Genomic DNA, 16034 nt, shown 5'->3' on the forward strand with positions numbered 1-16034 from the left:
TGGCCGCCGGGCTGACGGCGGCCCCGCCCCGCGGCTCCGCCCCGCTGCCGTAAAGCCGCGGAGCATGGGGGGGTGGCTTTGCGACAGGGGGCGGCGGCGGCAGTTCCGGCGTGTGGCGGAGCGGAGTTTGGGCCTCGCGGTCCTCCGGGGGCAGGTGAGTGGCGAGCATTGCCGGGCAGCGGCCGCCGGGCAGCGGGGCGGGGACGGGCCCGTGCGCTCCGCGGCTCGGAGTGACTAAGCGAGGCCGCGGGCGTGAGGGCGGGGGGGGCGAGAGGCGGGGCCTGGAGTGAAAAAGGCGGGGCTGGATGGGGAGGGGCGGGGCTGATGATATGTGGGCGTGGTTTGGCTGTAGGGGGCGGGGCCTTGGGAGCGAGGCGGTGGCGGGAGGGGCTGAGGGGCAGAGCCCGGGGTGGGGCGCTGAGGGGCAGAGCCCGGGGTGGGGCGCTGAGGGGCAGAGCCCGGGGTGGGGCGCTGAGGGGCAGAGCCCGGGGTGGGGCGCTGAGGGGCAGAGCCCGGGGTGGGGCGCTGAGGGGCAGAGCCCGGGGTGGGGCGCTGAGGGGCAGAGCCCGGGGTGGGGCGCTGAGGGGCAGAGCCCGGGGTGGGGCGCTGAGGGGCAGAGCCCGGGGTGGGGCGCTGAGGGGCAGAGCCCGGGGTGGGGCGCTGAGGGGCAGAGCTCGGGAGGCGCTGAGGGAGCAGCCGGTCAGTGACCGAAGGGTGGCTGGGGGAGTCTCCGCGCTGTGCGGATGCCAGGCCGGGAAGCCGCCCTGCTGGAGGAGCAGGAGGCCTCGGCTGCCCTCAGTGCGGCAGGACGGGGCTGTGGGAGCTGTGGAGAAGCGGCGGCTCTGTCAGCCCCGAGTGCCGCGTGTGGTGAGGGTTCCGGTGAGCGCCCAGCGCTGGCAGGGACAGGAGCCGTGAGGGGCCGGTGAGGCGGGTCCGGGTCTGCTCCTGCCAGCTGTGCCTAAAGGCGCTCGGCAGAATTGCAGCCGAAGCATCGGGCGTGCTGAGTGTCACAGTTAATAGGGATTGCAGGGCTCAGGTTGTTTGCAAACTCTGGAAGGAAATGATACTGATTTAGAGGCGTTTGCAGTATTTCAGCTCTGAGCAGAAGCTCACTCTTTATTGAAAGATGAGCCTACGAAATCACTGCAGGTACAAGGAGTCCAAAGTGTATTTTAGTCCTTAAACGTGACGATCATTTTATTGCAAGAAGATCCAGAGCCTTCAGATTCAGGCACAGAAGTCATGGACTGAGATTGAATGAAAATAGGGTGGGGTTTTGAACAGGTTTTTTTCTTCCATAAAGGGCCTTAAATGTCATCTCATTCCACCCTCTGCAATGGGCAGGGACACCTCCCACTGTCCCAGGCTGCTCCAAGCCCTGTCCAGCCTGGCCTTGGGCACTTCCAGGGATCCACAGCTGCTCTGGGCACCCTGTGCCAGGGCCTGCCCATCCTCACAGGGAAGAATTTCTATGTAATTTGATGGGACTAACATTATTGATATCACTTTTTATTTTTTTACTAACACAACTGACTTAAAATGACACAGTAATTTGCAGATATAAGTGAAGAGGCATAAGTTTGATTTTGATTTTAAAAAATTCATCATGAAACTAACATATAAACCCTCATTTATTTGGATTTCTTACTTTTTTCATGGTTTTCTGTGTTTTCCCTAATTGCTCTGTATATAAGGTTTTTAGAACTGTTTCCTGTTGCTTATGCAGGAGTCTGTCTCTGTGAGGCATTGCCTTAATTGGTTTTTAGATGCTGTCATGAATAACTCAGATAAATAATACAAGTAAGGGTTGGAGTTTGTCACTGCTTTTCTTTACTTTTCAGCTTTGAGCTTTTCACTCTCGTGCTGTGTCTGAAACAAATTTAGTCCTTGTCTGATATTTTCTCCCTCTTTGAAGTAAATGCCTTCAAAATAAGCCCCCTCACTTTTCCTTTCCTTCAATGACTTATGTTTGTGATCTGTTGTCGTGTGTGAGTGAGACATATCTTAGAGAAGCTTTTGTGAAGTTTGCAAATTAATGGTGGATCATAAATGTGTTATGGGAGGATCCAGGAAAGCAGAGCCAATATCACGTGGTGAAGGTGAAATCTTGCAGTGGATGTCCTAGAAAAGTTCTGAATCTCTTCTGCCTTAACCACTGTGGTGTGAATTTGTGCATGAGAACTCTCCATTTACAAAATAAGGTGATAATTCAAGTTGATCTCGAACACAGACGTAAATGTGTTGAGATGATTTTACTTTATTAGGTATTCATTTAGGAAGAAGTAAAACTCAAGGATAGGAACAATAGCTATATAAAATAGTCAGAGTGATTTCTGAAGAAATTTTATGAGGTGTCGGGTCATAAATTTCCACCTCAAGTAGAATTCTGAAAAGATTCTGCAAATGAAGAGGGAATTTATTGCCTGAAATACCAGATTTATTCTTAACATCCAGCAAGATGTGGAGTGTGGGATAGGATGGGGGAAGGGTTCTTGGTGCTATCAGGTGAGGAACATGCTGTAACGTTTTGGAGTTTTCAGGTCAGCCCTTGCTGAAAGTGTCTTTAAAAATACCACACCAGAGGGAATTGTAGATCACTCCCGCAGGCAACTTCCTGCTCTCAAATTTTAGCTCTTTTCTGAAGGAAATGCTTCCTGATGGTGGGAGAAGTGATGAGTCAGGGTAGCACATCTTGGTCTACCTCTAATCCCTTGTGCCTTCTAAATTTTTTAATTTTCAGCTTCTTAAGGTGTTTGTTTTATTTTTCTGAGAAGATGAGGTATCTGTCTGGCCATTTACATACTGGATAGAAAATTGTGAGGGCTTGGGTGCTCACACTTCATGCACAGATTTGAATTCTTAATAGCTCTTTATTTTAAGCTGTAGCAAATATTCCATTGCTGTGATTGAAAGATATCTTCCATTGATATGGGGATAAAGACTTTTTTTTTAACCTTTCCTGAATATGTTTAAGTGTTTTAATTAGCTTTTAATAAATTTTACACTTTGTTTTTAAAATCTTCTTTAATTTTCATCTTCTCAATTGCCGTGCCCTTGAGGTCAGCCCACCTTGAGCCTTGTGTGCAACAAAAATCAAGATTTGTCCTTCCTTAGGCTTCCATTTTTTTGAGAGCTGTTTCCAGTTCCAGCCTCAGTGGAGCAATAAATGTTGCCAGTTCAGAGGAAAACTTGCAGCTGAAATTTTATGCCTGTTTTTGGAGGAATCTGTCACAAAAGAATTTAGGTTCTAGTAGTTTTAGCAGTGTAGAGAAAGCTTGAATCCAAGTTCTCATATCTTTAGAAGTAGGCCCTAACAATAGTCATCTTTGGGTCTGTTAATTTCAGCAAATGAATTTTGGTGTTGGTAATATAATACTGGAACTGTGAACTTCCCAGCGTGGTAATTCTTCATTTTAATGTCTCACTGTGACAGTTTTGTGCAGCTGAATTTGCATTTTCCAAATAAGTTTCATAATGGTAGCATTAACTCTAGAAATGTGTTGTTCCTTTATATTTTCTAGTTGCTTGCAAAGTAACAGCAAAATGTTTTATTTATAGGTAACTCTGAAGAGAAATGCCCAATGCTGCTTCTGTTTTTTTTTACTGGATGGAAGTAACTTGGGAGCTGATTTGCAGTGAATAATCAGTGAAGACACAGCATTTTCTGGAATATTGCAGGATCTCATAATGAAGATCTCTCTGCTGCAGCAGATGTACAAGGACGTCCTGGCAGGCGTTCCCCTAGCAAGGGAAAGCCATCATTATTCCTCTTTAATTAACCTGTGTGTTGAGCAGCCACCAGAAGGAGATGAATCCTGTCATCAGAAGCCTCTGCCATCCCCTGCTGGTGGCAGTGAGAGCCATCAGGACACTGATATGTCAGATGTTGTCGCTGCAGCAGATGATTTATCCAACAGCTTTGCCAACATGAGCTCCTCGTTCTGCCCACGAGAGGTGATGCTGCTGCAGCTCACCTTGATCAAAATGATGCTGGCCAAAGCACAGTCCCAGGAAATTGAGCTCCACACGAGACAGCAGTACTGTGAAATTTTTGTTCTTCTTCTGAAGGAGGCAAAAATTGACTCAAAATTGGTAACTTCTGAAAGATTTTTTTTTTTTAGGAAAGGAGGAAAAATAAAAAGGGGTGTGCCTTAGATATTTTTCCTTTTTTACCTGTCTCCAGATTCACCTGCTTGGCTGTGATGATCGGCTGTTATCTCACATGGCCTCACAGAGTTTAGCCTCTCTTGTGTATTTCCAGCTGAAGGAAGAGGTGAGTGTGGAATCACAGCTCAAGAAATGCCTCAGTGAACCCGTGCCTGCAGGTTGTTCCATTTGACTCTACAGCCAAGTTTTTACAGGGTTTGTATTTTCTGAGAAACTTCTTCAGCTGAGTTAGGAGGAGCCTGGAGTATGGAAGGCAAGGAGAACTGATGTGCACCAGAAGTGTGGAGTGTCTTTATATATAAAAATCTGGAATTTTATGAAACGTATTTAAGGTAAAATGGTTGTAGATGACAATAATTTCTTTAAGGTTGCAATACTTTTGTTTAAAAAAGCCATGATGTAGACTATCAGTATTTTTACAGTTCCTTGGTATCTGTTGGGTGATGCAGTAGATAAGAATAAATAATACCTTCTTAGAAGTTAATCAAATGCTTTGCTGTATCTTCTTGTTTGAATATCTCAATTACTTGAGGTTTTTTTTTAATTTGCTGTATATCTGGTGAATATGTATTGCAATCCCCATAGTTGCATCCTGAACACGGATTTATTTCATAATTATGTTTGTAATATTTCTTGCCAAGTTGTCTGGGAATTATGAATTCAGATCTGGTCTGTCTACAGAATTATCTGATTTTGGGTAGGTCACATGACATTAGGAGGTTTGGTTTTCCCTTTTTGGAACCTACAGATAATTCCTATTGCATACATATGTTGCTTCATGTTTGTAATTACAGACCTAATTAATGGCCCAGGACAGACATCGTTTCTACCTGTGTTTTGTCTGTGCCTACATTTGAATCTTTTTAATCTCCAACTCTAAATCGCTGTATTATGATTGAATGTAATCTGCATAACAACTGAGAGCATACGTGATTGGTTTTCGAATGATTTTTCAGGACGCGCTCAATGCCCGGTGGCTGCGCTCCAGCCTGGGCGCGCTGCTGGGGTTCCCCGGGAGCGCCGGGGTGCCCGGGTGCCTGCGGACCCTGACCGCGATCCTCAAGGAGACGCTCAAGGACGCGCCCGGAGCCGCAGCAGGTACCGGCCGTGCCGCCAGGAGGAGCAACTCACCCGGAATTCCCGGGAATAGCTCGGCTCCAGGACACCTCTGCCCTTCCGTATACAGGGGGTGACGAAGTGCTGTTAAAATGTGATGGTTTGAACGTATTATATTCTGAAAGTAGTCACAACACCGATTTATTTCTTATTTACTGCTTTATCCGTGTCAATAATGCTGCTCTTGTTGCCGTAGGTGTTCTGAAGAAGTTGCTGGCTCCTCTTGATGCGGTGCTGGAGGGATTTTATAATGCCATCCTGCTCCATCATTTTGACAGTCACCACTACACTTCACCTTATTCTGAAGCTGCAAACACTCTGATCAGTTTTATAGATCTGCTTGAAGCACTTTTGGCTTCCAGAATGGAACTGGAATTACCGCTCAGGTGCCAGAGAATTTTATTTTTGAAAGTTTCTTATGTCCTCAACATTATTAACTCATCAATTCCTTATGTAATCAAGAAGAAATTCATTTTGCTCCTTAAGAAATGTGTCCTTTACAAGTCCAGAGAAGATGCTAAGAGTGGATCACTGTTTTTACAAACCCCATCTTTGTGTGAGGACATGCTTGCACTGAGTAATGCTGTTCTGCAGGTTGTGAATTTGAGTTGGCTTAATCAGATCCCACTCAGTGGCAAGTCCAGCTGCTTTGGGAGCAGTGAAGCTGCTCCTGGACACGATTCTCAAGGTGCTTCTGACCAAACCGTTCTCAGAGCCTTGAGTCTGGTTGTGCTTAAAGCACTGGAATTCAAGATTCACAACTCTGCAACAGAAGCAGAAATCAAAGGTAACAGTCCATTTAAATTTTGTTCATTAAGCAGCAAGAGTTTTAGAGCTTTCAGATTTTGTAGTCACAGCTCATTAAGACTGTAAATAGATTTCAGCTGAATTAGTGGTGGTGGGAGGGAGGAAGGAGAAGACCCACCCAAGAAACTGCTGTTGCTGTGTCCTGCCTAATTAGTTGTCTCCTTGCATTTTATTAAATCCTTAGCCCTGCAATATGTTGGGCTTGAAACAGCTGCATTTAGGATTGAAAATTTTTCCTGTTAAGAACATTAAGCCAGCTTGAGAACACCAGGCTCTTCTTCAGCTGGAAAAGAAAAGAGTCCATAGCACAAGCATCTACTGTATTCAGGGTGGGGAACTGAAAGGACCTGCAGGTAACACTCTTCTCTTTTCTTAGGTGGAGGTAGAACTTTTGGCACCATTATTCATTTATTTTATTGAAGGTACAAGGCATTACTGTCAGCCAAATAATGTCATGAGGCAGAACCAGCTGTGATATAGAAAGGTAAAAATCAGGAAGCTCCAGAGTAAGGTGGATGGAAATAATGGGACTAAACACAGAATCACAGAATGGCTTGGGTTGGAAAAGGCCTTCAAGATCATCCAATTCCAACCCCCTGCCATGGCAGGGACACTTCCCATTAGACCAGCTTGCTCCAAACCCTGTCCAACCTGGCCTGGACATTTCAGGGATGGGGCAGCCACAGCTTCTCTGGGCAACCTGTGCCAGGGCCTCACAGAAAAGAATTTCTTCCTGGTATCCAATCTAGTGCTGCCCTGTGGCAGTGGGAAGCCTTTTCTCCCTTGTTCCAAGTCCCTCTGCAGCTCTTTTGGAGATACTGGAAGGGGCTCTGAGGTCTCCCTAGAGCCTTCTCTTCTCCAGGTGAACAGCCCCAGCCTGGCCCCAGAGCATCTCTGTGGCCTCCCCTGGACTCGCCCCAGCAGCTCCGTGTCCTCCTCATGGAACTGGTTGTGTTCTTCACCCTGACTGATAGGTCTGGCCCCTCCAGTTACCGGGTGTGAGCTCATTCCTGCCCCAGCCGCTCCCTTGGGCTGCTGGCTGGGGGCAGGAGAGGGGCAGAGCTGCTGCAGTGCCGGGGCTGTGCCGTGGGCAGCAGTGGCACGGCTGGGAATGGCACTGGGAGCCAGGGAGTGCCTCCTCCCTCGCTCTGAGGGAGCACCAGGGGGGGCTTTTTGCCCCAGAGACCTTCCTGGGATCCCATCTTCCCCCTGAGATGCCCATCTGAAGCTGCATGGATGTGGGTGTGCAGATTCTGTGCTCAAAGCAGTGTGCTGTCCCTGCATTACAGCCCTCGTGGAAAAAAATGGAAAAGAGTTCAGAAGCAGCATTTCTAATCAGACACCAGTGAGAATGGGGATTCCTACATTCACTGATTATGTGGCCAAAAGTAATTTCTTTTTAAACAAAAGTGAAATTTTACAACATTTTAATCCATTAAGGCATTTTAGTAGAAGTTCTAGATGTAAATATTATTTTGCTTTATGTATTTCTATGCTAGGTAGCAAGCCTAAAATAAAATTTTAACTCTCGTGTGTGAAAGCTACAACTTCCATAAGACAGCTTGTGAAACTTTCCAGATATTTGGAAGACATTATATTTGTGATGTCAGTTGCATTCTTAAAGATGTTTAAGTATTTGTAAAGAATGTTTTACTTGTGACCCACCTTCTGAAAAATGTATGGAGACTGAGATTATGTAAGAACAAGAGAAAAGAAAAAGTGTAGGCTATATACATTTTAGATGTCTCTATGAAAATTCTTTCTCAAAGAAAAACATTCTCCTTTCTTTTTCAGATTCATGACACAAAAATGAGTTTTTAAATTAGATTCAAACACCCCAACTGTCAAGAGGAATTTCAATTTGAAAGGAAGGGTGCTTCCTTATTTTAGTGACATTACAGGAAGTGTTTAAAACAAGCACTTAAATGCTTTATTATGCTAACCTCCCTTCCGGGAAGCTGCTTGATCTTCTTGCTATTAACATGGATTAGAATGGCTTAACTTTAATTAATTTCAATTTTGAGAGTCATTTCCAGATTTATAGGGAAGATTTTCAGTCTGAAGAGTAACTATTAATAACAAAGATAATTTGATGTTCCTATTATTTGCCAGAAGGAAAAATGCATCTTAAAGTCAAATGTTAAGGAAAATCACGTAGTGATGCAGTAAATAAAATTTATTTCAATATTGCAGGAAAACTTTTTGTTTTCTAAACCTTGAGTACGTGGTGTGTTAAATCAAAAACTGCTCTGTAGTGTCTCATTAGTATTGAAGGTGTAAGGTTTTTTACCTAAGGGAGAGAGTCCCTCTGTCTAATGAATACAAAGTGATTTTTATGAGTAAGCTACTGCACTAAAATGGCAAGAACTAATCCATAAAATTTGATGCTGTGATAAATCAGTTGAGCCAAGGAAAATTCATGCATTCATGGACTTTTATGCACTGTTAATTTAAAAAATAAAGAGTGTTTGTTGTTTGGCAATAAAAAAAAGTCTGGCAAAATTAATGGTTAGGGTTTATTTTTTTTTTTTCAGGAGACTTTGAGAGTTCCATGTGCCAGCTGTTGATGTTCTGGAGGAGTCATGGAAAGCCCTCCCCACAGTCTCACCCAGCTGTGCATCCCTGTGAATGGCTCTCCTTGGTTTTCATGGAGCAAGATGATGACATGTGGGAAGCTGCTAAAGCTTTATTACTCATCTATTTAAAATTTGATAGGTCAGTGTACTTTTTTTTTTTTCTGACAGAACTATGAAGAATTGTGCTTTAGTGAAGTTATTGTTATGTTCCCATTGGCTGCTTTTGTTGGAAGGAAAATTATTTTTTAATAATTTAAACCCCCCCCCAAACCTCAGGATGATGTAATAATGTGTGGTGTAAGAGCTGATAATTTAAGTCTTTTTTGGATGGAAACGAGAGTTGTGAAAGTTGCCTACTAAATAATTTATCATATCCTGTAATTCAGATAATTGACTTCATGTCTAAAATAGTGGTTAGACAGATAAAAAGCAAAATTGCTTCCTTACAACACTGAAGGTTTGACAAGAATGGGATATTAAGAATTAAACTTCAATAATTCAGGTACTTCTGGCAAAGTTTATAAAGATTGGCCCTATGGGAATTCCAGCTACTTGATAGAAATGGTTATTGTTAACAACTGAGAAGTGTTCTTCATGGATTTGTCCTGGAAGTACAATGCTTCCTTGTTGTTTAAATTACCATACAAGATATTATCCTGATTTATAAAAAGCCCTCGAGCTTCAGCTGGGAAGATAATACAGGTAATACCTTAGATACACACAATTCTCAGACACTTAACTACAGGCAGGCTCCTCTTCCAGTGTGTGTAGCATACTGAAAATTAATCTGAATTTAGGTTAACAAAAGTATTGAAATAAGATTGTTTCATATTTATATTAAAGATACAATATTTGTTTGTTGGAAAGAAACAAACATAAATATTTTGGATGTTTATGTGTTGGAAATAACTTTGTTTACTGAAGGTTTCCCTTTAAGGCCTGCTTTTTAAGTACTTTGCCTTCCTGAGCTGTCCAATCTCCTGGCCCCACCTGCCTTCATTCTTTCTCATTCTGATACAAAAACTTCTCCTTTTGTTCTTACTTTTTCACAAAATTAAACAAAGAGCTAGAATCTACCTTCTGGATTTTTAAAAATAATAGTAAACCCCCACAGAATTATTTCCTGGCTTACTTTTCAGGTTACAGTGTGATGCTGCAGATAAGCCAAGCCAAAAAGAGGAGGAATCCAGGAAGTTCCTTGTGCATGCAGGTGGATATAACCCACATTGTATCTTTCTGTTTTTTCTGGAAAAGATTGCGTTTGATTCCACAGTACTTCTAGATTTTCTGATTTCATCGGAGACTTGCTTTCTGGAGTACTTGGTCAGGTACTTGAAGCTCCTTGGGAAGGAGTGGCAGCAGTTCGTGGATGTCTGTACCTATTTCGATTCCAGGCACGGCACTTTCCGTTCTGTCAGGCCACCCCACCGAGAAGAGCGAAGCTGCCTGAGCGGGGAGAGTTTGCCAAACGCTGTTTGTGAGACAGAAGCGCGGAGTGCGATGTGTTCGGCTCCTTGTCACAATTGCCCGGTGTTTACAGCGCAGCAGGGTGATAATGGGGCTGCGGCGTGGAACCGCTCTGACTCACTGACCGCCGCTGATAGCGCTGCCCTGCTCGGTGCTCTTCAAAGCCTGGTTAATTATGACAGCTCAGAGGACTCGGAGGTGGAATCAGATGGAAAAGAGTGCTTGGTAAACACAAAACAATCGCCTTCAAACAATGAGGGCGAGGTGAGGAGGAGGGAAACTGGTTGCAGCTGCAGAGACGATGACCAGAATCCACGAACATCTCAAGTGTCGCCTCCGAAACCCAAGGGATGTCCTGCCTCATCCTGTTGGACTTGTATGGCCTCTTCAGATAAGATTGCTCCCCTGAGAGTAATGCTTTACAAATCAACCAAGTGCTTGGAGGAGCTGCAAGAGGCTATTTCTAGGTTGCAGAGAAGGAATCTTTTCCCATACAATCCATCTGCCTTGTTGAAACTGCTGAGCCACGTTGAGAAAATGAGTAAATCTATGAATCCACAATAATCCAAAGTGCTCTTGTGGGTTTTTTAACAAGTTCACTGAGGGAATTTTTTCATGAGAATAAAGACTTCTAAAACTCCTGACTCTTGCACTGGTCAGTGCATTTAAGCTCAGGCAGGGTCAACATGGATTTGGTTGGTACCCTAAAAATCTGAAATTGCATCCAGTGATGTGATCCATGACCTGAGGGTCCTAAGCTCATTCATTATGTCAATGCACAGTATAAAAGGATTAGTTGTTGGATATTCAACATTTTATAATAATAACTCATGTGAAAGCATTTCAAAAGTATATGATATTTAAGGTATTGTCAATTACACTTAAAGTCATTCTGTTCTTGAGTTCGTTGCCAGATTGGTAGTGGATTATGGACTACAGGCAAAGTTAATGCAACACTTGACTGCTTAGAAATTGGGCTAAATAAAATAATATAGTTGGGGACAGTTTACTGTTTATCCTGTGTGTTCTGCATTGGTGCATTGCTCAAAGTGGACCTTCACATGTCTATATTCCTTCAATTAAAAGAAAAGGTAGATGTGAAATTAAAACAAATATTGTCTATGGAAAACTTTAGCTGAGCATTATATCTTTAATTAAGCTTAGGTAATGCAGAAGTGACATTCCAACAGAATTTTTTGTATCCATTATGCATTTCCTAGAAATATAGGATGTGTATTTAATAAATTGGAATCAGAAAGAATTAGAAAGTAAGTGACTTCAGTGCAGTGGGACAGATACTGAAGATGTTGAATTATTATACTTATATCTTTTATTAGATGTGCTTTGAATAACCTGAACAGTAAGTGTCTGAGAGTTTGCCTGGGGGAGTGAGTTCAGAGCAGGATCTGAGGCAGCTTAACCTGCAGCTTGGAATGATCTGCCAGGGGTTAGGCACTGGGAAAGTACTGACAACAGAAGCACTGGAAAAAACTCAGACCTCTTCAGAGGGAAGCAGCTTTCCTTTTAGAACCTTCTCTTGAAGGTAAGTGCTGTGTTCTCACTGAGAACAAGTAAGTGCTCTCTTCCCTTTGAATAGAAATTTTGTGTTAAATAAATGCTGAGCTAAGATGAGCAGTCTCTGGAGCAGGTTGCTGATCTTCAGTCTCTGTGGCCATCTTCTATCTTAGTCTTTAGCCCTGAACTGGTGAATCAATGCAATTGGGAGAGGAAGAAAACTGGGTGTAGCTTATGGGATCCTTTAGCTGCCAGTTCCAGAGCCCTCCAGTTCCACTGGAATGGTATAAATTCACAGACAGGGAGGTTTGCCCCTCAGCCTTACTCCTTCGGGATGGCAGCAGTATTTTAGGTAGGAAGGAGTGATCCTCTTCCCTGGCATGAAGGAGATCTGAATGTTCTGGCTGTTTGCTCCACCATGGTTTCTTCCTGGGATCAGGACAGCTGTCGTGCACAGGGCTGGGTGGGAATGTCAAGGAATGGAAACCTTTCCATTCATGCCTGCAGTTACTGGAGTTAAAAACTAACCCTAGAGTTGTCCAGGGCAGCAACATGCCTGGCTTCTCTTCATGTTTGAGCTCAGTTATGCTGTAGCTGCTGAGGTGCTCATTTCTGTCAGGATAAAAATCCCTCTGGGCATGTTCAGAGATGCAGCTCCAGACAGCTCGGGAATTTTTCAGTTCAAACACAGGAAATGCCACACAGGAGGTGCTTGAGCAAGAATTTCTCAAGTTCACAACTTTCAAAGTAGGTAGGTACTTATATTTCAGAGAAATCCTTTCCACTATCCTCATTCCTTTTCTAATTAGCCTTTGCTGACTAGTTTATTTTAGTTGAGTAATTCCATTGTTTGCACTGAACATGGGATTGTTCAGCATTTCCTGGCATACACTTTGCCAGTTGGAAGTATCTAAATTGGAGCATTATCTCTGACACTGATATGATAAGCTGAGTGGGAAAGGTAGAATGGTGGGATAATTTTGGGTATGTCCTAGTCTTATTTGTCAGGGATTACTCCGATTTATAAGCTTTTATAAAGAGATTAGACATCTCAGAAACAGTGTGTAGGACGTAGCAAGAAATGTAGGAGCCCATAGCCTGTTTTTTAAATACAGCAAATCCAATTGCATTGCAGTTGTATTTAATTCTTACAGACGTGAGGCTGATTGTGTGCCCACCTGGTTATTAGAAGTGGTCTTTCCTACATGTTTCCCTTGTCAGAAAGCCGTTGTTTGAATTCTCAGAAGGTTTTAGTTGTAAAAGTGGGTAAAAATAGTTTGTATCTGGCAATTAGATACCTTAATGTGTTGCTGTTTTACCATTTATGACCTGAGATGGAGTTAAATTGATGAGTTAAGGGGGTTTTTTTGCACACAAATTTTGGGTGAGCCATGAAGGTGGATTGGAGTTCTTTGGCTTTATTGAGAAAACCAACCACAAAAAAAAGCACCTTGCTAAATAATTTGTATTTTAATCAATTGATGAGTATAGAAAGGGGTTTGGTTAGATTTTGGTTGGGTTTTCTCAATGATACAAACTTTTTAGGCACAGCTGTTATTTCATGTGCTAGAGCAAATTAACTCAGCAGCAGAGCCTGTTACCAATGTTAAGTTGAACTTGGGAATTAGGTCAGTGATTACCAGGAGATCAATGTGCCTTTGCTTTGGGTATTGATAGCTGTCACCTTTTCTTGTATTATTTCAAAGCAAGGCACAGAACAAATCAGGTGACCTGTGTGGAGACAAGTTTTCTATCTGCTGATTCCTGAAAGGTTCACAGCTTGCCAATAATCAGTTGTTTGGTGGAGTTTACCTTCAACATCAGTAGAATAAATTAAGCTTTAATGAGGTAAGCAGTTAGCACCAGAAGTTACTTGCAGGATTTGCTTTTTAAAAAGAATATTTTTTAACTTTAACTGAATGTTTGTAGAGCTTCATTGCAGCTACAGCTGAATGCAGGTGGTTCCACAATTGTGGTTCTTCAAACTGGATTTTCTCCAATATTTTTATGGCTGCTTTCCATTCTACTTTTAAGACTTGTAGTACAAGTTTTAATCCTGTAATACAAGAATAAAAACCAACCCTGGGAACCTCTATTCCTGCAGTAGCCTTGTAAAGCTGGGAAGAGGGAGCCTTGGCTGTTCCCTGGTTTATCACTGTAGGATAAACTTTGTTTGTACTTCTTCCAGAGTCAGTCTGGGATGGTTTCTGAAGTCAGTATCAGGGATTTATCACAGTGTCAGTAGGAGTGAAAATATTGTGGTGATAACAATGTTACTTCTGTGTATTCTCCCTCAGAGTTATCCTAAAGAGTTTGTAAATTCTTGCTGTATTTTGTTCAGCCCTTCTGGGCCACCTGGTTCACTCTGAAACCTTGTTAGAAGGCAGAATGGATGGCAGGCAGTGTTTGGCTGTCCCTGCCTCCACAGCAGGCATGGACCTGGACTTGGTTAAGAAACATCTCAGGGATTTAAGCTTTTCTATGTCATTATCCTCTTAAATATTGCGTAAATGAGTTTATTGCTGATAACTGACAGAGATGCTCTTTAATGGAGCAGCTGGTTTGGTGCTGGCTTACATCATGCATGGAAGGAATAAAATATATTTTATGGTAAAAATCTCGCATGCAGAATTGCAATATCCTTAGTTATTTGTAGTTCCTACTTTCCCTTCTGCAAAACATGATTTTCCCCAGTCAGCAGTGTTTTTTTAGGGGGGAGATTTGAAAAAATGAATTGTTGGAAAAACAGCACACACAACCTCAAAAGTGAGCACTGCTGAACGTTGGCTTCCCTAAAATTTGTAGGGAAGGTTTGCAGGTCCCTGCTCTGAAATTGTCAGGAATTGTAGCTGGTAATTGGAGTTGTCAAAGTATCTACCCTATCTCATCCTAGTTCTTGAGAGTTAAAAATGTATATTTTCTGTGGCACGTCAAAGAAGTTCCAAATGCCCTTAGCATCTGGAGGAAGTAATAGTCACATATTAATACATGAATAATAATTTGAAGTCTATTTCACAAAGGAATGTATATTGATTAAGTAAAAAAGACAAATTACAAAATCCTGTGTCCTTATCTTTCCTTTCTGGAAGGAAAAAGCTTTATCTTCAAGTGTCACCTTCTTGAGTTTCTCATATCTTGGAGTAACTGTCACTACATGGCTATTTGATGCAGGGAAACAAAATTTAGTGGTACCTGGACATTTACCTCTACTATTTGGCTTCCTTGATAATATTTGTATTCTTCAAGAAATTCATGCCTTTCTGCTGACACCATTACAGCCACTGTGAAAGTTAGGCAAAGACCCAGGAAGCAGCAAATACCAAACTCAACCAAACTTTTAAAAAATTATTTATCTCCTCAAGGGAAAATCCCGTACTTGGTCATCTTCAACAGAGCATTGGTCCCTCTAAAGAAGGGTTTCTTCACCTCAGCTAAAGTTACTGACCAGCATGAAGCCACTGTTTTCTGTAATTGTCACTTAGGAGCTGATGAAGTGGGAATTGTGGGGTGTGAAGCCTCAAAGGAATTGTCCTTCAGTGTCACCAAGCAGATGCTCGTGTTTTGTTTCCTACAGATGGATGAAGATTGGTGCTCCAGGATGTCCCAGTAATGTACTCAAACAATGTTTGCAGCATTGTCTTGTGTGCAATCGTTACAAATTGTTGAGGTTTATTTTCATACTGTTGTTAAACCAGTGCTTCCAGCTCCAAGGATCAACAAGGCATCTTTTTTTTTTTGAATCCTATTGTGGTTGAAAAATAATTAAGAAATTCGCTGATTTGATTGGATTAATTGTTAAATCTCTTACTGTTGCAGCCAGAAGATGGTGTGAATTAGTCTCCTGCATTTTCAGGTAGTGGCAGCACACGGGAGTGTTGTTTGGGTGAATTGGCAGTGCTGTAGGTGGAGAGGAAAATGTGAATTTTGCCTTTGCAAAGGTATTGGAACAAACTTGGTGGAAGTTCCTTATATAGATGAGAAGTTATATTTGACTTTTCTGGTGTTTCTGGTGAACAGAAAAGGGATTTTAGCAAGTATGGACAAGATGATGCTAAATCAAGGGAAAGGAAAAAAAGCCTTCTCACCGAAGATCATTTAAAGATAAAACAATTAAGATTTTGTATAAAGAAAGTGTCACAACCAAACTGTGAGCAGATTAACTCTTCAGCAAATTACATCCCTGTGCCCCTGGATAGGAGAGGCTTCTTAGTTCCTGTCCAGGAGGCCTATTGATACATGGTGTGTTCAGTATTTAAATGGAATACAGCCAAGGGTTTGTAAGAGCATAATTGTGGTGTTCCTGGCCCTCGGTGGCAGAGTGTGTGAGAAATTGGTTGGAAGGCAGTCCCCAGGTCATGACTTTTCCTGGAGCCTTTTTGCTGAAGG

At 42.7% G+C, this 16034-nt stretch overlaps 1 protein-coding gene across 2 annotated transcripts; it reads left to right on the top strand.

Annotated features, from left to right (window-relative positions):
* The first annotated feature begins 29 nt into the window (after nt 1-29).
* On the top strand, nt 30-14694 carry LINS1 (lines homolog 1). 2 transcript variants are annotated; one of them, XM_063412677.1, is made up of 7 exons: nt 30-154; nt 3559-4092; nt 4184-4273; nt 5124-5265; nt 5480-6070; nt 8625-8805; nt 9806-14694. In XM_063412677.1, exons 2-7 carry the CDS (start codon nt 3688-3690, stop codon nt 10695-10697), a joined length of 2301 nt encoding a protein of 766 aa, XP_063268747.1. In that variant the 5' UTR covers nt 30-154; nt 3559-3687; the 3' UTR covers nt 10698-14694. The 2 variants fall into 2 exon arrangements, with proteins under 2 accessions (XP_063268747.1, XP_063268748.1); XM_063412678.1 differs by lacking the exon at nt 30-154 and adding an exon at nt 2075-2201.
* Nucleotides 14695-16034: the final 1340 nt, after the last annotated feature.

The sequence above is a fragment of the Prinia subflava genome, chromosome 15 (assembly GCF_021018805.1).
Source record: "Prinia subflava isolate CZ2003 ecotype Zambia chromosome 15, Cam_Psub_1.2, whole genome shotgun sequence".
NCBI classification, from domain to species: domain Eukaryota; kingdom Metazoa; phylum Chordata; class Aves; order Passeriformes; family Cisticolidae; genus Prinia; species Prinia subflava.

Excerpts from the sequence above, each read along its gene's own strand:
- LINS1 (XM_063412677.1), top strand. The coding sequence starts at position 3,688 with ATGAAGATCTCTCTGCTGCAGCAGATGTACAAGGACGTCCTGGCAGGC. Across the intron at positions 4,093-4,183 it reads CAAAAATTGACTCAAAATTG|ATTCACCTGCTTGGCTGTGA; the intron begins GTAACTTCTGAA and ends ACCTGTCTCCAG. Across the intron at positions 8,806-9,805 it reads ATCTATTTAAAATTTGATAG|GTTACAGTGTGATGCTGCAG; the intron begins GTCAGTGTACTT and ends CTTACTTTTCAG.